General features: G+C 39.8%; 1 protein-coding gene across 18 annotated transcripts in view; it reads right to left on the minus strand.

Moving 5' to 3' along the window:
• Nucleotides 1-21,780, minus strand: part of SVIL (supervillin) — a 137,470-nt gene that overhangs the window by 55,205 nt on the left and 60,485 nt on the right. For 16 of the 18 annotated variants that reach the window (XM_066991548.1, XM_066991540.1, XM_066991545.1 and 13 more), the window contains 5 exons: nt 12,855-12,921; nt 7,584-7,675; nt 1,881-1,938; nt 1,603-1,754; nt 517-1,198 (listed from right to left, as the gene is read on the minus strand). In XM_066991548.1, coding sequence (XP_066847649.1) covers nt 517-1,198; nt 1,603-1,754; nt 1,881-1,888 — 842 coding nt within the window. In that variant the 5' untranslated portion in view covers nt 1,889-1,938; nt 7,584-7,675; nt 12,855-12,921. Of the gene's footprint in view, nt 1-516; nt 1,199-1,602; nt 1,755-1,880; nt 1,939-7,583; nt 7,676-12,854; nt 12,922-15,907; nt 16,095-21,780 lie in introns of those variants that run through there. The other 2 variants (XM_066991542.1, XM_066991550.1) reach the window with 2 other exon arrangements.

A 21,780-nucleotide genomic window follows, 5' to 3' on the forward strand; every position in this document is an offset into this window, starting at 1 on the left:
GCTGGTGCACCTCTGCCAGGAAGAGAGGCTGAGGGAGTTGGGGTTGTTCAGCCTGGAGAAGAGAAGGCCCCGGGGAGACCTTGTAGAGGCCTTCCAGTACCTAAAGGGGGCCTACAGGAAAGCTGGGGAGGGACTCTGTCAGGGAGTGTAGTGATGGGACGAGGGGGAATGGCTTTAGACTAAAAGAGGGTAGATTTAGATTGGACATTAGGAAGAAATTATTTACTCAGAGGGTGGTGAGGCACTGGGACAGGTTGCCCAGAGAAGCTGTGGATGCCCCATCCCAGGCTGAATGCTTTGGAAAGCCTGGTCTAGTAGAAGTGGGGTTGGAGTTAGATATCATTAAGGTCCCTTCCAATTCAAACCATTCTATGATTCTATTAGATATTCAAAACCCAATAAATGCATTCTTCAAGGGCAATAAATATATTATCATAAATAGTATAGACACTGCTGCAGAAGGTGAATAAGTTAAACAAGCAAATTGTATAACCAAGCAAAAAAAATCATGCTTACCTTTGTCTGATGTTACTGTGCAAGGGCTGGTCATTCTGCAAATGGATTGGTGAGGCTGCCCGCTTTGGTGAAGAAAGGGACTCTATGGGGGTTTGCTTTGGTGATATTGGCACTTCGTTATAAGAGGAAGATTCTCGTCCAGAAAGGGTATGAGAGACAGAACTATCCAAGATTGCTGATGGGTCAGAAGCCTGTCTAATGGCACTATCATCATCTGCCTTTTTATCACTCTTTTCATTTGAGAGCTCTTCTTTAGCTGGGATACCATCTTTTTCACGGCTGGAGTACTCCTTGGATTCAGAAATCACACTCTTTGACTCCTTCGCCTCAGTCCTAGATGAATACAAGGAGCTAGAGTCCTTACTTTCGTCATCTTGCCTTTCACTTTTCACTCCCTTTCTTTCCAAACTGTCGGGATCTTTCCTTGCCCGTGTATATCTAGACGAGTAGTCAGAATCCAAATCAGAATCAAGAGATAATCCATATTTTTCTGCCAGCTGGCGCCGCCTCTCTGCCTTGTACCTAGCTATTCTTTCTGCTTTAGACTCTAGTTCGTGGGTATCCATGTTTCCTGTATACAAGGGCTCTGTATTTCCTCCTGTGATTTCTGCTCGGTATCTGGATGACCTGGGTTGTTTTTCTACAGAAGAATCTGAAGTTTCCTCCTCTTCATTTGATCTTCCTGTCAAAAGTACAACATATATGGGCCAATCCATCCCCAAACTCCACCGCGTACCATACCCACCCTTCACATTAAGTGGACTAAGTGCTTTCCATTTTCTTACAAATCAAAACGTACTAGTGACTGCACAGATATATTACACTTTTGCACTAGTCTCCAAAAACACATAAAAATAATTAAGTGTGTATTAGTCACAATCCTCTAAAAGCCTCACATCAAATTATTCTCGTAAAGCAATATATATAATTGACCTTTTTCAAATAAGACAACCATAGAATTAAAAGACATTAAAAAAAGTCTGATCACAGCTGTTCTATAAAACTCTTCTCTGTGTACTGAATGTATGATAGGGGTAGAAAATAAGTAATTTAGCAACAGAAGATTGACTTATATATACTACTTACCTAAGTGGTGACTGTATGGATCAGTTGCACGCATATATCTTGGTGTATCTTCTTCTAGTAAACGGTGTGTGACTGACCCTGGGCAGTTTTGTAGAAGCATAGGTTGTGTATCATTTTCAATTCCTTCTAAGCGTCTAGCTATTCTCTCTTTTCTGAAAAAGATTTGAAAAATGTGAAGTCAAATATCTTTGAAGATTTGAGGGGGGAGTTTCTAAGAGGAGGAAACAAAACAAGCTGTGTGTTTTGTTTTATGGGCCAAAGACTTTTTTCTTTTTTACCTTTTCATTTCCAAAAAATCTTGGTTGTTTGGTTCAAACAGTTTTCTTAATTCTGAAACTGAGACAACAAAAGATTATACAGTTTATAAGCCACTAAGTTTCAGAAACTCAAAGAAACTTGCTAAAATACTTCAGAATAAGAAGGAACAGTCAAAAAAGTTAAGAGGTTTCTCATAGTTTTTGTCTGGTAACAAGTATTTACCTCTTGTTTTGCTACTTTACTAAGCTTGCTGTCACAAGTGCATTAAGCACATGGGCACCGAGGAGTCCTCCAAGTACTTCAAGGCTATGCTAGAATCTGCTATGCCACCTGAGCATTTTTTGAGATCTAGTGTAAACCGGACAAGTTATATTTTGATCAGGTAACACCAAGCTTACATGCTATAGTAACTGCTTCCAAACCAGGCAGTATGGAGTTATTGCTTACCCTGTCTACACAAAGATTGGTGACCATGTTTAAAGAGAAAAATGGTGTCCCTTATTCCTTACTTTCCCCCCCCCTCAAGTGGCTCACGACTGGAGAAAACCTGTGCAAACTACCATGTACTCTCATGATATTTCTGCATGGCTAATCACTTTCTACTTTGCTAGTTTTCCCATTCAGTTTTAGTTGGTCATACTTTCCCTCTCTTGACCTAAACTGTTAGGTGGTGTTATGTGCTAGTAGACAGCTGTCACAGTTCACAAAACAGTAGTGAACCAGCAGAAGGCATGATAGATGAGGTAATCCCTATATATATACATATGTCCATGGTTATCAGTGATGTTCGCAAACCACACTGGAGCAGTGAGTGCTACGTAAACAAGTGTGGTGTGATCTCTTACCACCAGGAAGACCATCCAAGCTGTCAAGGGATGCAGTGGATTGGAGTGGGGCTGGGAATGTCAAAAGTCCCCTGAATGTCATTGCCTTAGCAAAGACATGGTGCCAAAAGGTGTGCTTATGTTTGTTTGTTTTTTTAAGCCAAAAGCTAAAGCTATTTTAATGCAATGCATCTCTAGATCTCTGATCCTGTTTACCCAGGGATCAAAAATGAAAGCAAACTATAGTCCACAGCCTGATAAATCAGTCCGAGACTGCCATCAGAAACACTTGATGACTCAGGAGAGTCTAGAAGACCACACCAGTGTAAAAATAATTCTATCAGCTCTATTCCCTACTGGACTTCATAGCTCTAGCTACTTGTTAAACATTATTGAAACACCACCCTTTTAAAGGTCAGGTATCTCCCTATCTTCTTAACTGTTGGAGTTTATGGGCAAATCTAAGTCAGGTTTTCAGCTGAGCTGCCACATACCCAGGCGGTTTTCTGTAGTCAATATCAGTGCTTGTACATCATAGTGCTAGATACAGTTAGTGCTAGATACAGACAGATGCCATTAACATTGGCTGTTATATTACCCTTATGTGCTGAAAAGCCACTAGGACTCCAGGTAAAATGCCTTTGACCAGCAAGACTGAATGGATTCTTATCATGACTACTCAGGGAAGCAAATGAGTGAAGTATTAATACAGCACCTGAGGCTACAGATGGATGCCTACAGGGAATACAGGATACACGGGGGAAAAAATCATCTAGGGCACTCTGAAAAAATCCCAGTCTACAGTTTTACAGAACAGTCTAAAACTATCCACTTGAATTTTTCAACCCAGGTTAGTCAAACCAATTGTCATCATGCAATGAAAAATCTAAGATGTACACATTTGATGTGACCAGAAGCACAGAGTAGCTAGATATAACACAGCTAACCCATGGGGTTACCTCTTCCATACCTAGCTTAAGCACCTGCAGCAAAGCAGATTGAAGCCTACACTGTTAACCAAGCTGACCTGCAAGTGAAGATAGTCACTGAAAGCCAACAAGCTCCAGGTAGAGATCGCTGGAGACAGACGGGGACTAGACTTGGCCAATGGAAAATCTGCATGCTGAACCAAGATTAAAGCAAAGATGAGCCCTTACACTGGGTTTTCATAGACTTTTCTCCCAATAAACGGTTCGTTCCCACTGCTGCCCTGCCTACTCAGCTGTGCTAGCAGTGGAACTGTATTCAACAAAGACTTTATCCATGTGAAACCAGCCGTCTCACGTTCACACTGAAGGAAATGATTTCTCATAAATACTTTGCTTTCACCTCTGCCAAACCTACTTCTGTTTGTCTTCTGGATATTAGAGTTTTTTTATTCCATCTGTTGCCTGTACATACATAAAATGGTTAAAACAAAACCCATAATTGTTCTGCCACTTCAGACAGGTCAAAGACCTCCATAGCTCACAGTTAATAAAAACACATTCCATCCAAATCCTGATCATTTCTCTTCCCTAGTCACCAATTTATATGGTCCTTAAAACCATCAGAGAACAGGCCTTTTACACAGTTTTAGTCGAGCTCTGAAACTGAGCTTCATGTAATCAATCTTTTTTTTTTTTTTTCCCCTCATAAAAAAGGAAATTTGCCTATAAGTCATTCTCATACAAGATATTCGGAATTTCCGAAGAGCTCCCAGCAGCATTAGTTCAACACCCTCCCACTACGTGTTAGCTGAAGTTCCAGAGATTCTACTACGGCTCTGCAGTCCTAAAAAGAGCACTGGACTCATGAAGCATCTCTCCAACACCTTCCCAAACAAGATGGGACAAAAATAGCATGGGACTACTCTAGGCTGCCTTACACTTTTTCCACACTTGAGATTCCAGACAGTAATTTCAGCTGGGTTGGCCAATATCTACAGAGCTTTTGTTGTGAAAACAGTTTCAGTAATATTTTTCATCTATACAATGAAAAAAAAAAAAAAGCCAAAACCCACATACAAAAAAAGAAGAAAAATGCAAGATGTCTTCTACTACTTTAGTGATTTCTTTTTGCTAAATAAAATATAGGACTTCAAATCATGAAAGCTAGTTGGAAGAGTTTCTGTCCCAAGGACTTTGGTTGGCACTTGCATGCTAAGGTGATCAGGTTTCTCTTTTTCGGTTTGCAGTTTGAATATGCTGGTGCCAGCTTCCAATCTGTTCATGAATGGTATTCCACATTACCATCAGAAACCATAGCATCTCAAAGACATCCATGACAACGTAAAGAATAATAACACCTCTACCTAAAAGGTAGCACAAAGATCTGATTCAGCAAACATGATTCTGATATAGCACACAAGAAAAGACTAAAAAGCTTAAAATAATTTGTTTCACAGTAAAAGCTCCTTATCGAAGATACTTCACGCCAACACTTCATAAGCATTATTGGTCAGTATAGTAAAGGGAAAGAGGAAGAACCACAACAGTTTAGGAACAGCCCTGGGCTTCAAGCTTTATTTCAGAATGTTGAGCGGGTTGCTGTGGTAGGATATCCTCTAATGCAAATAGTCAAGAGGCATCTTAATTTCGGTAACCGTAGACCTTCAGAGGTCTACAGTAACTGAGTAGAAGGTCTACAATTACCTTGTCAGACCAGATACTTAGCAAAAGCAGCATTGTTCCATGTCTCATCCCATAATAATAATGAAAAGTACATTTGGAGTGCACTTTATAAGAATTTTATGAAAAAAATCTTTAAAGTGATAGTTTTCTTACTGAATTCAGAAGTCTTTCAGAATATATGTTTTTGCTGAAAGCCCTCTTTGATAATAGCAGAGCAGACACGTGCTGATAAAGTTGCAAACATGTTCCAACACATGCAAATTTTATTTTTAAATACACAAGCTGTAAAACGTGAGTCAAGCTTTACAAAAGTCTCTAGCAGACGGTGGAGATATACGTTTATAAAGCTTGCACACAGGTATAGGCTTATAAAGTTTGTATAAAGGTGGTTCAAAATGTACCTGTCACAGGCATGCTTCCTCACAGGTATAAACATTCCATCACAGGTATAAACATTTTAATTTTGAGGAAAACGTAACGCACTAGTAAAGCCAACCAATCTTGTTCCTTCCTTCCCCTCTCCCCACCTGAAGAGGTGATAGTCTACAAACCAGCCTGGGGAAGCTTTTACCTTCTGTTTATGCTAGCAGAGGAATGCTAATACGCTTAATGCTTAATTGCAGGCAGTGATGTGCTAGACTCTTTGAACATTAGTTCTGTCCCTGTCAGTTGAAAATTAAATATACTCCTCTCATTTTCCAGCACATGCAAATGTGGACCAAAGTTAACCCCTAGATGGGGCAAATAGCCTAGATTTTCACAAAGTGCTTGGACTCAAGTAACATAACCATCAGCTCCCATTACTAACTTTTGTTGGGAGTCTAGTCTGATGCCTTTATCTGATGCCTTTATTACAAGAATAGCATCTTAGGAAAAGAAGAGACATCCTGAAATAGAAACTAGTTCACTGAGAAGCGACTTAGAGAGAAAAGTTTCTCAAGTGAAGGCTCTCACAATTAATTTACTGCCCATCTTGGCCAGCATGATTGTGAAGCTAAGTACACAGGGTAACGAGGGACTATTTATTCTTACTGGCTGGTGCTCTCACGTAGTCTGCACTGTATAAATGCATATAATTTTATTCCAACACTATGCCAACGAAATCTCTTTCTAAACATTTGTAATGATTACACTACAAGAGCAAGCATATTACTTAAATGTTATGTTGGAAGAAGTAAGCTGCAACAAATGACACAAAAGAGAAAGCCAGTTAGTTCTATTTCACTGGGATTAGTGCATCCAGCCCTGTATTTTGTGTGAAAAGGGTAAATACCATCAGTTTCAAAAGAACATAAACACAGTTTTAATCAAAGTTCCAACAACACAGTTTTAATCAAAGTTCTAAGATCTACAACATGCCTGAGTGAATGGAATATGCCATTTACATGGAGCTCCTCCTTCAAATGCCATCCTTTATTGGTCAATAACTACTTCCAAAAAGATTGTGATTTCCTCTAAATAATTAAAGAGAATTTCAATTCTCTCCAATACCTCAACTGTATCAAAAGATAAAGATGGCAGCAATGTTTTCTTCGTAAGTTATTCAAGGTAAGATAGAAATTTGAAAACAAAAGCAACAGTTTTATTTCTTCAGTAGTTTAAGGAGAAAAAAAAAATCTAATGAGAGACAGGATATTTGAGCTACTTTTCTTGCTTATAAACAATGTTATGACAGAGCTGCTATTTCTAGAATAATTGGGCTATTGTGAGATTTACTACCTACTGTAAACAAAAGTTCTTGGATGGCTCAAGTCACAAAGCTAGCCACAACCCACCTGCTGAATTGTTTAACAGAGTTTGTGGTAAGAGTGTTGGGAATACTGCTGGTCTACTTTTCTCCAAAATGGTCTCATTAACAACAAAATGTACCTTATGTAGTACATGCAAGATTAAAATTCTGTGTGTAGTTAGTTACTCATGTAAACAGTGATTCTACCAACCACTGAGGGTGACTGGAAAGAGCTACAACTACAAGCCAAATTAATGCCTTTGAATTCAGTACTAATCTACTTAGATTAATTCTCTGAAGTTTTGAATTTCAACCACTTTTTAACCTATTTAAAACTAGCTAAACAAAACTGAGCCTTATGAAGCAGGGACATAACAAAGCCTTGTAAAAGAGCATTGTGATTCATCCCATTTCATCCCCTATCATACCTCACAAGGAAAACCCATTTACAAAACAGCTGTGCTTAAGTGATTTTAACTGTGCTGTGCACTTGAATAGACTAAATTTCATATGCTGTTAAATTATCACTTGTGTTCATAACATGTCTCCCTTACCTACCTTTTGGAAGTACTGCTAAGAGATTAGCATCAATATCCTTTGTGCTGTTTGCAAGTTCTTCTTTATCTTCAAATGAGAACTCCTTCTGAAAACTGAAAGCAACATCTGGTTTACAGAACTGTGGCTGTTTCTGCTACAAATCAAATAAAGCCAAGATGTAACCAATTTACTGCAAGATATTTTAGCAGAGATACTGAAGAAAATACTTTCCATAAGAGCGAAATAAGAAACAACCCCAAGAAACTCACAAAGCCAAACCTAACATAATTTGAAACTTATTTGGAACTGACTATGACACATTTTTGCATTAAATTACTGACCAGAGACTGCTTTCAAAATGCTCTACTAGTAATTACATTTGAAATAATCTACATAGAATGATTCTCCATAAATACTAAAACATATTTCATCAGATGCAGTACTGTAAGTACACTACACCTAGAAGCCTTCTGCATGACTGCCCTGTTGTTGTTACCTCTCTGATCTCTGGATATTATTTGGCTCATAATACACTAATATGAGCAGGTCATTCAGTTTTATACCTTGTCACTTCAAAACAGAAAAAATGCCTATTTAGGTAAGATAAAAATCTCTTTAAATATGTTCATTAAACATACAAATTCAAACTCTAAAATGGAAGTATTGTAATGCTCTACAGCAGATGCTAATTGCCTACAATGACTTTTTTTTTGGAAAGAGTATTTCTCCTTGTGGGTAAACAAAATGAGATCTATTCTCCATTTATTAAAAATGGATGAAGACCTGCTGTATTCTGCCATTACGACTTCTAATCTATCCCAACCAGGCATAGAAAAAATATACTAGTCTTAAGACCTTTAGTAAATTATGTAGACAGGTATAAGATATAAAACCCCACAGTGATTCTAGGCTCTTCATTTTATCATGGAAGTGATGCACTATACAAGTTGCTGTCATTCTGACATGATAAATTACAGAGCTTTACTACTGGAAAATCCTTTCTTAGGACAGTTTTTAAATTTTTTGTTTTGAAACAGCTGAATACCCTTTCATCAAGGATATTTGGTAGAAAAGAAGAAATTGTCTTTTTTTTTTTTTTAACTCGTTATTCCAGATGAAAATTTCTCATTGAAAAGTCTTAAATATAATGACCAATAATATTTTACATTAACTCCAAGAAGTATTTGCTTCTTAATCATTTACAAATAATCTTCCCTTGTAAGAAGACATTGTGGAGAGAATTAAACTCTTGAAATGTCTATAAGGAAACTGGGCTGTGTCACATCCAGGCACCATGCCACCTGCTGCAGATTGTCTCCAATAACTGCACTTAAAGAAATTATTCCAGGTGCTGCCAAGAGAAGCAATGCTAGCCCCCACAGAAAAGCAACATCAAATAGAAGATTAATAGCGGCAATAAGCTGTCCATTACAGAAGACTGTGCATCCATCCGGGGTGAAAACACTTTAATGGAACTTAAAAAATATATATCATGTAGTGGCCACAAGCAAATGGGTGCATGTGTCATCTGAGACTGGGCAGAGACTAAGACAATTAACTGCAAGTTTCCACGTGCCTAACCCCACACTGCAAGCACTCATGGCTTTTATCAGCCTCACAGTATGTTATTTTCTTACTGAGAACCCCAAGGTTGAGGTACTACCAGTTTCCATTTGAAACCAGTTTCTACTCCTTTTGGCTGAGGATGACTTTGAAAAATGTGAGTAAGACTGCACTACAGCCATAAATCAGAATCAAAATCTATGTTGTCAAAACATTTTTTTATTACTTAAGACTTGTCTCCAAGTGTTGAGGGACCCAACTTACAACTTTTGAATACCTGGGGTTTATTTGGCAGCATCTCCGGTTGCTTCTGTAATGCTTGTGACAACAGTGCAATACCTCAAGTTTCCATTAACACAGGACTTCTAACATTCACTCATGCAGCAAAATCCCTGTTTAAATTAACTGTGCACTAATATCCACCACTGTGCCTGTGTCACACATGAATTTCCAAGGAAAAAAACATACAGAATCAGGACTGTTACTAGCCCATTGGTTGTAAAAAAGAATAACATTATTGGATTGCCTGTGGATCTTCAACAAAATTTCAAATATTGTAAACTAGTTTGGTTTCCCCTCACCCTTCATTCAAATTCTTCCAGGGACTCTGAAGATAGAGAGCTTTTAATCGTAGCCTAAAAATCTTTCACTGGGTTTACATGCATTTTTTCTCCTGCCAGTATAGTTGGTTACTTTACTTTTTTTTTTTAACAGAAGTTTTCCACATCTACTCAGTTTCCTCAAGACAGGCTCTCCATTTGATTGATCGTTTTAAAAAATATTCTCTACTTATTCTCAATTTCAAGTCTTTTTTTTTTTTTTTTTTTAATATGGTGACCAGAATTGGAAAGTCTTGATTCCAGAGCTGGGTCTCACTAGTGTCTTGCAAAATCATGACTTCTAATGGAGAAAGCACTATTGTAGGACCAGCCAGACGAGTGCTGGGGTCTACAACATGTTAGCCTTTTTATAACTACACTGTACGGGTTGCTCAATCCTGCATGAGAAACTAATATGCCAAGGCTTTGCTTTCATCAGTTGCAAGTGACAGAAAAATTTATCAGCCCCCAATGTACAACTGTGCACTTAGTATTATTACATTACATCCCTTTTCTATTACTCAAGGTCATCCAGTTCTTCCTGCATGTGAGCTCCCTCCTCCTTTGTACTGAGGGTGGCTTCCAACCTCTGCTCACTGGCAGATTTCATTCAAGTTCTTTTAATAATTACAGACTTCTTAAGCTTAACCCTTGCTGGGCTACATGACATCACAGGTTACTTGCTTTTTGAAAGTCCCTTCAGTTTCCCTTATGCCCTCCTTTCTCCTTCCCCTCAGGACAGACTTTCAACAGTTATTCATTTATTTTAATGATTAGCTGTTTTCACATAGTGACCATTTTATCCACAGAATTTTTGCTTTTTCTCTTCAGAGGCATTTTTGCACACCCACTTGCTCACGCTGGCGCAAGTGACATTGCTCGTTTTAAAAACTGACACATTAGAAAAAAATGTCTTCAACTGATGCATCAATTACATTGCTTTCACTTGCACAGAGAATTCAGGGACAGAGCACTGTTCTGAAGATGATACAGTCAATCCAAGCAATTGCCTATTTATGGATACATATATAAAATTAGTTCTAAAAATGAAAGTAGGTGTATTTAGGACATGTCACATATTCAAAAAGAACGTTCATTAGGAATCTAAATTGAGTCAAACTGATGTTGGAGTAATTCCAAGTAGTTTTAAAAGAAATAATTTCAGGAAATTATTCAAAAGGGTTTTTAAAATATATCTGCTCATAAGTAATTCCTCAGCAAGACTTCCCTTTTTCCCTCAAAGAGAGCTAGCTAGATATCTCCTTGTTTTATTAGTTTATTTGATAAAGGAACAGTTTCATCATCAATATAGTTGCTTGTACCAAGTCAGTCAGACTTACACTGCCAGGTATACTGTACCTTCAAACTCATCAACAGCTCTGTTTTACAAGTATCTCAACTGTATCTACTCAACTTCATTTTCCTTAATTTCTCACGTCATGTTACAAATGTAGGTGCAGATTCTGACCAGCAGCATCAGGAGCTTCTGCGCTCCACAGCTAGGCTATGAGCATTCATTACAAAAATAATTTAAGGCATACTTGGGTTTCTCTAAATCAAAAAAACAAACAAACCAGGTTTTAGAAACATGAAAGAACGCCCTCTTCTTAAAGTCCCTGCTAAAACTGGCTACTGAAAGGGCAACTCCTCCTCCTTTGCTTGCCTGGACTATAGCCCATGAGTATGGTTCCTGAAATACAATCAACAGCATGAGGTCCCACAAGCTTGTTTCACATGGGATTTGCGTGTGGTTCGGCCTGAGGTTGCCAAGGAACTCATACTCCTCAATTTTCAGGAATTCATATGATTCCTGTTAAAACACAGACAACAGCATTTCACAACTTCAATAGTTTTTCTTTAAAAACAATATATAATGTGGCATCAGTAGATTAGCTACTAGTTAACTGCTCCTGCAGGTTCCCAAGTGCAGGCTCCTTCCATACATCTGGGATTCCAGTCTGAAAACTCCATCTGCTGCAGTAGCAGCATACAGTTTCTAAATAGCTGTCCCACTAACCTAGTTACATGCCCAGAAGCAAGCAAGAGTTTGATCCAAATGCCACTAGTAACGCCGCTCTGCCATCTGGGTTAAAGCTATGGGATATAGTGAGATTTTGTGATTGAAAGACATGCATGACAATCCACTTGTGCACCTGCCAGATAGGTGCTTGGCATGCATTGTTCTTCTCTTGCTCTACCTCCAGAATTTCCTTCTCTAGATTCTTAAATAACAGATCTGCTCCATGGTTGCATCCTTCTCCCCTGGTCTTATTTTGACTTTCCCCTACCTGCCTTTTGTAAGATGATGTGTCTCCTACACCTGTTCCCTATCTTTCTCTCCAGTGCCTAAGAGACACAGCACGGCAGAGAATCAGAAACGCTGAGGAAGAAAGTGTGTGCTGATGGGGAGTCCCACCGTGAGGATGCTCGCGAATGTGAGTCTGGGTGAGCCAGCAAACGGCTGGTTTCTAGGGCAAGGGGCAGTTCCCAGCTCCCTGACCTCCCCTCTGCCCTGCAGTGCATGAGTCCAGCAAGCATCAAGGTGGAAACCAGAGAACAATTGGAGTAAGGATGGGAAAAGAGAGGGAACACGACCTGCCACCTTGCTTAACTGTGAACTGTGTCACCTTACCCAGCCTCGTGGAACCGTGCCCTGAGCCTGCAGGCATGAGGCAGCACTGCCCTGCATGGAAGCGGACACATCACCCCCCCCCATTCATCTCCGTGAGGTCCCCTCCCATGTGCTGACAAAGCTGTCTGCACAGCTGGAGAAGTAATTCCCCCCACCTCGACCACCTTATTTGTTAGGCAGATCGGTTTTCCAAGCTGGTTCACTAAATGTCGGTACCGTGTCCGTGCCTTTTAAGAAAAGAGGGGCACTGCAGTGGCAGGAGGCTGAGTGCAGAGCAGGACTCTTCCCTTGGCAGTACCTGTTGTAAATTTTCACACGATTATTTAGGAGGCAGCTGGTGTTTTCAATAACTGTTCAGAGCATCCACCAAAGCTTGGTCTTATGAGAGGACCAAGAATCATCTTTCCTGACAAACGAGTAAGTGTAGATTCAAGTAATGACTGCAAGATACAGTTATGCAAGTGGTCATCTTCACTAGGAAGACAAACTTGACCTTACCTTAACGCTCTCTTCCTTTGGAGCAATCGTGAAGGTTTAAATCTAACCGAGTTTCCTTTGCTAAAATCTGTGAAAGAAAAAAAAAACAACATAGTGGAGATGCTTTAATAAATGGGGAACTTTTAGGAAACTATTCTATAATTTTCAATAATAGTCTTTTTCCCCTGGCAAAGGCTGTACAAAGGCCTTGCCTCTAGTCAAAGGAGCATAGGCTGGCATGCCCAAGGTGGGGGTAGGCCAAACCTTTGCAAAAATAAGTACAGACAGTAAAACATACGGCAGTTCCATAAAGCGGTGAAGCTTCTGCTGTTCTAATCCTAGTATTCAGTGAAGCACTGCAGCCTGAGGCTATCATTTAAACCGCTTGACTCAGTTTCCCTGCTTATAAAATGGACAGTAGATACGTTTATAAAGCACTCTGATAATGAAAAATGCAGCAAGCAGCAAGAGCCTTTTTGGCTGCAGCCTAGCAGTACTATCAAAATTGCATATTCACTGCAGAAATCAGAGATGCCCAGCTGAAGATTTGTTGCAACATTATCACACCATCCATGACAAAAATATTTCTGAAGGTTGTCCACTGTTTGCAAGCTCCCATTTATTTATTTTTTCTGAATAACCTTAGGACTTGTTTGTTATCAGAGTGGAACACATTACATATTATGCTGAGAGCAGAATCACATGAGATACAACCTGAAATTCAAGAAGGATGTAGTGTATCACAAAACCACCAGTTCCCAAACCTTGCCTGTTGCTTGCTTTGATTCAGAAATCTCCCATCTCCCTCCCCAGATTTGACTTCTACAATTTTTCAGTCAAGGGCATCATCATAGGGTCTATAAATGATGACCAGCAGCAAGGGGGACCAGTGCTCCAAGTACCAGGCGCCTCCATTCAGCAATGCTGATGTTATTAAGAGACCTTACACAACTGCTAGCCAGGAAGCAGGGCAGCCTGGTCTGTAACTGCTGCTGAAAAACACATGAAGCTACTAAAAATGTACTCCCAATGGGAAAATGGCTTTGGGTCTCCATCTGCGTTAAGTCAGCTACTCTAAGACCCAAAATTAATAAACAACTGTTCGCTGACATAGTGATCACCTTATTTTTCAGTCAAAAACTTCTAAACAATTCAAAAGCAGCAACATTCCTTTTACTCTAATGCAGAATTCAGATTTAACTATTTAAAGGAAGAGTTAACTGGGCAACAACATTTTGTAATATAGTCTTGTGTTATTAAAAAAAATTAAATTTACTTTGCAAGCAAAAAGCATTTTAAAATCTAGGTAGGATGTTTATTATTTTTGCAAAAAAGGTTTTATGAAGCTTATTATAGCAAACAACATGAGCCTTAATTTAAAAAATGTATCTTTTCTCTATGCCTTTCAAAACTTTACTCCCTCCTTTGCTCTTCCACTTCTTTCCCCCTGCCACCTCACCAGGTACACAGATTAAAAAAGGAAAAAGAAAAAAGATAATTTTAACAGCTTTTATAAAGCTCTTTATAAGAGACTAAAATATGCAAAAGGGCATTTTTTAGGCATTTGCTACAAGTCACTGAAAAATTTCAAGCGATTTTGCTAATAGCTTTCTTCAGCTTTAATAAGCAACTTTTTCCTGTTTTTGTTAACAGTTTCTCTTTCCAAGTAAATGGCGAATAAAGCACACAGATTACACAGAAACATCTTGTCAGACTAAAACAGAGTATTTTAAGAAAAACAGTATGAATGGTATATAAATCACTGTGTTTTACACTAGAGCAGTAAAAAGCAAAGAGTACTCCATACTGTAAGTATCTCTAAAAAGGCCAGCTTTACATTACTGTAGGAACAGTATGCAATAATTTAAAAAGCCCAGCTCAATATCAGTTTAGCTAATCAGAACCAGGCAAATTTTAAATTTATAGCCATTCTAACAGGATAACCACCCATCGTATAGTTTTTGGCACTGGAACAGCTGTCCACCATGAAAACCACAAGTAGACCACAGAGAAATTCTCCCTACCCTGGCCAAAAATAAAGAGGGGATGCGAGAGGGGAAGAAAGTAGCTTTCATTGCTCCAGTGGAAGAAGGGAGGGAGAAGGGCTGCTAAGACGGGGCAGACAAGCTGCTCTGACTTTTGCTACCCATTAAACACATTTTGCAGTATTCATACACACCACATTTATAATGCCTCCAAAACCTATTAAAACTCTGTCGTATTTCATAGAGCAAGCTGCTCTCTTCCCACACACAAATAAACAGAAAACCCGACCAGAGAACTGTGTTCCACTACACAGTTTTGATATTTTATGCATTTCCTCCTGTTCTAATTAAACCCCATGTGGGAGGATTAAAGCCCAATAAAATTTACTCACTATAATATGGAAGCGTTAAAATCAAATACAAACACAGGAGAAAAAGTAAAACAATTCTACTTCAAAAGAAAATAAATAAGCCCACAAAAGGAACATCAGTTTAACAGTCTCATTTCAATGGTTAATTTAAAAAACCCTCATAGTACCTCAGACACAGAAGGAAAATGATTGCAACAGCATTTTGTCCTCTCTTTCACTGAAGAAATATAAACGTACACGTAACCCCATTAAAATAATTTTAAATACTTGTATTTAAGAGTATATTTACTAAATCAAACTTGCTCATAAGTTTAACCATTTGGTTGGTCTAGCCCCCCCCACTCCCTCCCAGGTACAAACTATCAGATAAAACCACTGTCTATATCCAGATTAATACATAGGAAATTAAAAATGTTGAATTTAAATATATACATATATATATCAGATACAACCTTCCACTGTTATTTAGTATATTTAAAGGCCCTAAATCGGTAGCAAGCTAAGCTAATTAGAAGATCCATCTAATCGGATCTTTCAAAAGTGTCCTTTAGGAAATAATGAAATAGCCTCGGTGACTAACTGAATACTGATCAGTAAAGTAGCTAATGTAGCTGTAGGAGATCCAGCCAAACAATATTTACACATACAAGCACACAAGAGAGATTAAAAGCACGCAAATGAACTACATTTTCTCCTATCTACTTTGAACTCTTCTTACCTTGCTCTTCAGAGTATTTAACATTTCCCAAATAGCTGGAGATCCAAGGATTTCTGAACATGGTTGCACAAACAAAGGATTCAGCAAAGAGAAACTACAATAGCAGCTAATTCTCCACCAGCCACAGCCCTTGGGCCTGTCTTAGCAATATCGTGTAGAGATTTTTCATAGCACAGGACTGGAGCTGTCAGGCTATCGCGTCCCAGGGAGTACAGTAAATGCATAGCAATAGGCTGCAAGCTGGAGCAGCTCAAGCCAGTAATCAGATTACAAACAGAAATTAGGCACATGAATGCTAAAACAGATTGGGCAACGGTGATTGGAAGATTTATAATATTACCACTTCAAAGATCCAGCCAAATCACATATTATATTCCTGCAAAATGAATGCAGAACCCCTAAATCCTCATATTTAAAAAAAAAAAAAAATCCTCCAAAAAGAAGAATAATTTCTTCCTATCTCTGACCAGGATAAACTGCAACGCTTGCTGAAGAAAAACAGTATCCAGGCTGCCAAAAAATGGACTCTGTTAATCATATCATTATGCTAAACGTTTGCCCAACTATTAGTTGGAACGTTTAAAATAGACAAGATTTATGGATAACATATGAGCAAAATTACTGGTGGGGGTGGGAACTTAAGAACAGACACCGCAACTCAAAATATTTTAATTTGAGACAGAAGGTGTAAAATTGCAAAAATACTGTCTGTCTAGCTACCATTTTTTTTTATTAAACGGAGTCGATGGATTTTGGATCCAAGCGAGGAGTCAGATTCCTTTTGGAAAGTCTGGAAGCGGTTGCTCAAAATGGTGCAATAACCCTGGCTCGATCTTCCCCACCAAACTACCTGATCACCCACAAAGCACGTTAAATACCTAACTGCAACAGATCTGCACGCTGAACCCCAGCCAGCCAACCAAAGGCAGTGACTGCCTGCTAGCTTCCCTGCCCCAAACACACTTCTTCCCTTCAGAAGGATTTCAGCCAGCATCGGTGCAAAACTCAATGCAAAGCTGGGGGTGTTAGGACAGTGACGAGATGGTCTACAAACACAGGACTGAAGTTCTTGACTTTGCTTACCCATTTTTATGATATTTGGTATAACAGGACCCCAATCCATGCTTGGAACAGACAAAATATAAGCAATAATGCTGTGAAAGAGACTGGTGAACCACAAGTGAAAACCAGAATCTCTCAGAAAACTGATTTTTTGTTGGCTCACCATGAAGTTGTATTTAGCCTGTCTGGGCCATCAAAACTACAGCTTTTTGCGCAAACAAGTTTTTGCAATGGATGTAAGAATATGCACTCAATATTGTCTAATGTCACTGCTATTTTTATTTATTTTTAAATGTGAATAATCTTAGCGTGGCCTTAACAGAAGCACAAATATTGGCTGTGAGCCTTTCAACCACACAGAACTCCTTAAAGCAATTGCAGCCCAAGACCTGGGATCCGTCACTGAAGCTCCCGATTCCCCAAGTAGTAACTCTGATCAAAAGTATCTGAAACTACATGCTGCGTTTTGTCCTTTGCCTGTAACCTTACTGGCTCTTGCATCTAATTCTAACCACTTCACCACACTATCGCACAGGACAAGGGGCCCAAACACTTTTATGCCCTCTGCACCAGCTGTACTCAGGCCTGGAAAATATAAAAGCAGGAACAAAACATGTCATTTGTCGACACTTGTCCAAATTTGCCACTAACCTGAAAATCCACTTTATAGTCTAGACCTAAATGCTGACATGCTTAAAACACACAAACGAGACAGCGAGTGCAGAGATAACAAAGAACCTGCAGGTAACACCTACTCTGGACACTGTGGGCCAGTATCTTTGCAGGTGAACCAATAAAAGATATGCCCAGGTCCAAAAAGGTCCCTTCTTTCTGAACCCTGCTCATATGAATACTTCTTGCTTGATCTGGTGAGTGGATGCATTACTACCTGTAGCATTTTTAAGCACCTGTAACTCATTTGGTACACAGTAAGGGAACTGTTTTTCATAAAGCACAGATAAATAACACTCATTTGATAAATCTCATGGCTGCGATCTTCAGAAGGGTTGGAGAAGAGCTTAGACCTGACAGCTGAGCTGGTGCGATAGCTCACGGCTGCCCAGACAGAAAGCCCTACCTGCAGGACCTCTGCTAGGCCTTCACCTGTCTGGTGAAGGAGGTACAGAAGGTAAATCACACAGAGCTGTGGAAAGACAGAAAAGCTCCTGATACTGTGCACAATCTGTGACCCCAGAGTTACTTCTGCTTCACCTCAGGACAAAGTGTATGTGCCAATACTGCTTCCAACATTAAGTCTTAAAGTCATGAGGGTCAAAGGGGTCTGCTGTTGCGGGAGAGGTCTCTGTACTGACCCCTAACCAGCTTTGGGAGGGGAGAAGATACCTTGGTAAGAACAGTAAGTCAGCAATGTCAAACAATGGTATAAAGAAAGGAAGCCTTGGATTCAGTTTTTTTGCTGCTTGTTTGGAAACAGCGGGTTTGAGAGAAAGTCTTTTCCAGAAGAGCAGAAATCCATCTCCAAGCACTTGATGAAGGAAGGACGAAGAGTATTTTCTCCTTTAAAGCGATCCAGTCTGCAGGACCCAGAAGGATGCTGAGCCAAACGACGTTATCAAGGCTGAGTTACAAATCAGTAGTAATGTTCTTGTCCTCCCTGCCATCATTAATTCTTGAGCATTTGTGGCCTCCAACATAAGCAAACAAAAAAGAGAACAACAGTTCGGCTGTTGGAAAGGGGGGCAAACCCAGCTGGAAGCTAAGTTTGCAGTCATCTGGGCAAAGAGCTAGAGGTTAAGCATGCATACATTTCCAATCTGAGACCGCTCACGAAAGACCAGCTGGCAGCTAAATGTTGTTCCGAAGCTTCCCACAGGAAGAGAAGGAAAATATCTTCCTTTTGTCTGGCAAAACTAATCATTGTAATCAAAGCTGGAGTTTAAACGGCTTGCAAAGCTGTTCCCAACTTACAGGGCTGCCAACCCCAAAGCACTGAGGAGTTATGAATCAGGTCCCACTAAGATCAAGTCTTTTTTCTTTCTAAATTTTGATCACTTAGGAATTTATATTTAGATATGTTCCTGTGTGATAAGGAGAACCAGATACTTTGTTATGACTTGCAGTTATCATAAAAACAAAAATCAAAGAAGCCCATGACAGCTGTTCGAAGGAAGTCTAAAAATAAAAAAGTAAAAAAAAAAAATCAAGAACACTGAGGGGGGAAAAAAACACTACAGTGATTGCAAAGAAACTTTCAGCAAATGTGCTAGTTAGGTAAACAGGACTCTGAGCAGCATGGAAAACTGAGATGATCTATATAAACAAGATGATGAAATAATATTTGCATCCACACTTCATGCGTAGAGGTCTAAAGGAGCTCATGAATTTTATTCCACTGCTCTGCTCCGCTCCTGGACAAGGAGAGAGTGCACTTGGAATAGCAATACCCTGAGAGCTGTGTTGAGATCTGAGATGCTGTGGAAGATCTCAGGAATGAGGGTTAAAAAAGAGGGCTAGACCAGCCCACTCTTTTCCATCACTCCACCTGACCTTTCCCAGACTCCAGGCCACACACCCACCCCGAGCATACCCTGCCACTTTTTAGCATGCAGACTTGGGCTTCCAAAGGTAAGTGAGGAGGTACTGGAAGAGCCTCTCCTATTTCCTCTTTCCCCCACCTTCCGGCAACTTCTGCCAAGGCAGAAGTAATTACAAGAAGTAATTTAACCCAAAGCTAAAATTCATGTCAGAAGTCTAACAGATTTCTTAAGTAGCATAATCACTTAACAGCAAGTTATTGTCTCAAGACATGTGCAAGCATCACTGGCATCCTTGCTTGCAAATACAGGACATATCTGGGATTGGCAATGCCAGTCAATTTTGCCCTCTCTACCCAAACCCCATGTACACAGGCAAGCAATATTCTCGTTTCCTAAAGGGAGGCCATTTGTACAGATTTTTAAAGCAAGATAAAGTTTCCTGACATGTTACCATCTCTCCAACAGGAATCAAGTTTAATCCTTTTTACTTTGCTTTTTCTCATTTTCACTGTGCAAAAGTTTTTGAAAAATGATTCTGTCAAGATGATGCCTGCTGCTTGACTACTGATTATGTTTTGGACAAGTCTGCAGGTAAACTTCAGCACTGTAGCACCTGTGTGACAATTTAAAACAGGTCACATGCACAGAGCAAAAAGGCTGATTATTTAGAGTCATAAAGAGGGCTAAATTTTTTGAGTATAACGTGACAGATGTGTTTAAAAAGAATATGGATTTTTTTGGTACTGAGCATTTACTCTTGTACTGGGAAATGGGAGAACAACAGGTATTTTCTATAAAAACTAAAAAAAAAACACAACCCTTTCAGACTCTGATTACTATTTCAGGTTTAACAAAATCTCACTCAAACCATTAATTTTAGCAGTGAATTGCTCCTAAAGGGAGATGTTAGTACCTCGTAACACATTTTCAGAATAAGAAACATGAAGGTAATTTCCCCTGATATTCCCACATCTTGTATCACTGTTCATGGAACCGTATGTCAAGACTAGCAAATTTAAAGATCTTCAAGGTCTTCCTGTCTAACAGTAGGATAAGCCTACACTAGCTCCTTAAATGAAGTTGAAAGGCCACACGCTGCTTACACTTCTGTAATCAGATAGACCAGTGAGGCACACAGCTTATCCAAATTGAGTCAGACCTGTCTGTGCGCCTGAAACTGTAAAAGAACCCTTGAGATGTGTACCATGCCAGGGGCAGGGACGGACTTAGCAAATGCCTGGAAACGAGGGATAAGGCAGGATCTCCTGTCCCAGCAGTATGGACAATTTATGTGACAAAGCAGCCCAAGGACTTTGAGGAAGAAGCGTTTTTACCTAGCCAAATAATGACTGAGAGCATTTCACATTGTGGCCCACTGTAAAGGAGCTGCGGTTCAGATTGTGGAGGCATGGGGTCAGCCTCTGTGAGCACTCTGCAATGAAGTCTTGCCACAAGCAGCAGCTTCTTATTTACTAACGTGGTGGAAGCCGTTGCAATGACCAAAGGTGCAAGCTTCTGTTGGGAGAGACTGCCTGCAGGACTCCTGTCCTCCTAGCAAGTCATCGGGGTTTGTAGGAGAGGTTTCCCCATCTTCTGACACTTCCAGTCTCTTCGGTCTCCTGAAAACCTTCCAGCAGAGTGCAACCCTCCTAGCACAAGGCTGTCTCCTTCCCTGCAGTGGCAAGTGTCCCTGGGCAGTTCAGTAACACTAAAAGCACAGCTACGCTATGGAGCTTCCTCCCAGCTGCTCTTGAACTGCATCTCTGCTCGCAAGTAAAAGCCCAATAAGGGAGCAGAGAGCAGTGCATACCACAAGAAAGAATTTATAACAAAGTTCTTTGGCTGTTCTCAATAGTCATCTAAGGAAAGCGTCAATTTTGTTTACCACAATGATGTGACATTTCACAGGCCACTTAACACTCCTGCATATTTACCTTGAAATATAACCATCATTTTTAAGCCTCAGGCAGACAGCAACCTTGCAGACACCAAACCTATGACCCCAGCTCCCATCCTGCTTATAGCATGTTGCAATACTTTCTCAGAAAATTAAATATTCAGTAAAGACAAAAAAAAGAGCATAAAATGTGCTTTGCTGTAGTGCTGACGGTCAAGGTGGGCTAGCTTCGCTACAAGCTCTGTCACTGGAAATAATGTCACAGTGAGTAAGCACACATACAAGGCTTGATTTGCATCCAGCACAGCTAAGCAAAAAATGATGAGGAAAGAAAACCTGGTTAGCAGTGATGCTGCAGTTCTGGAGCAACTTGTCTAGGGAGCAGGTTTAAATTCGTAGCAGCTAGGACCTTTTCT

Source organism: Anser cygnoides, chromosome 2 (genome assembly GCF_040182565.1).
Source record: "Anser cygnoides isolate HZ-2024a breed goose chromosome 2, Taihu_goose_T2T_genome, whole genome shotgun sequence".
Taxonomy (NCBI): Eukaryota; Metazoa; Chordata; class Aves; order Anseriformes; family Anatidae; genus Anser; species Anser cygnoides.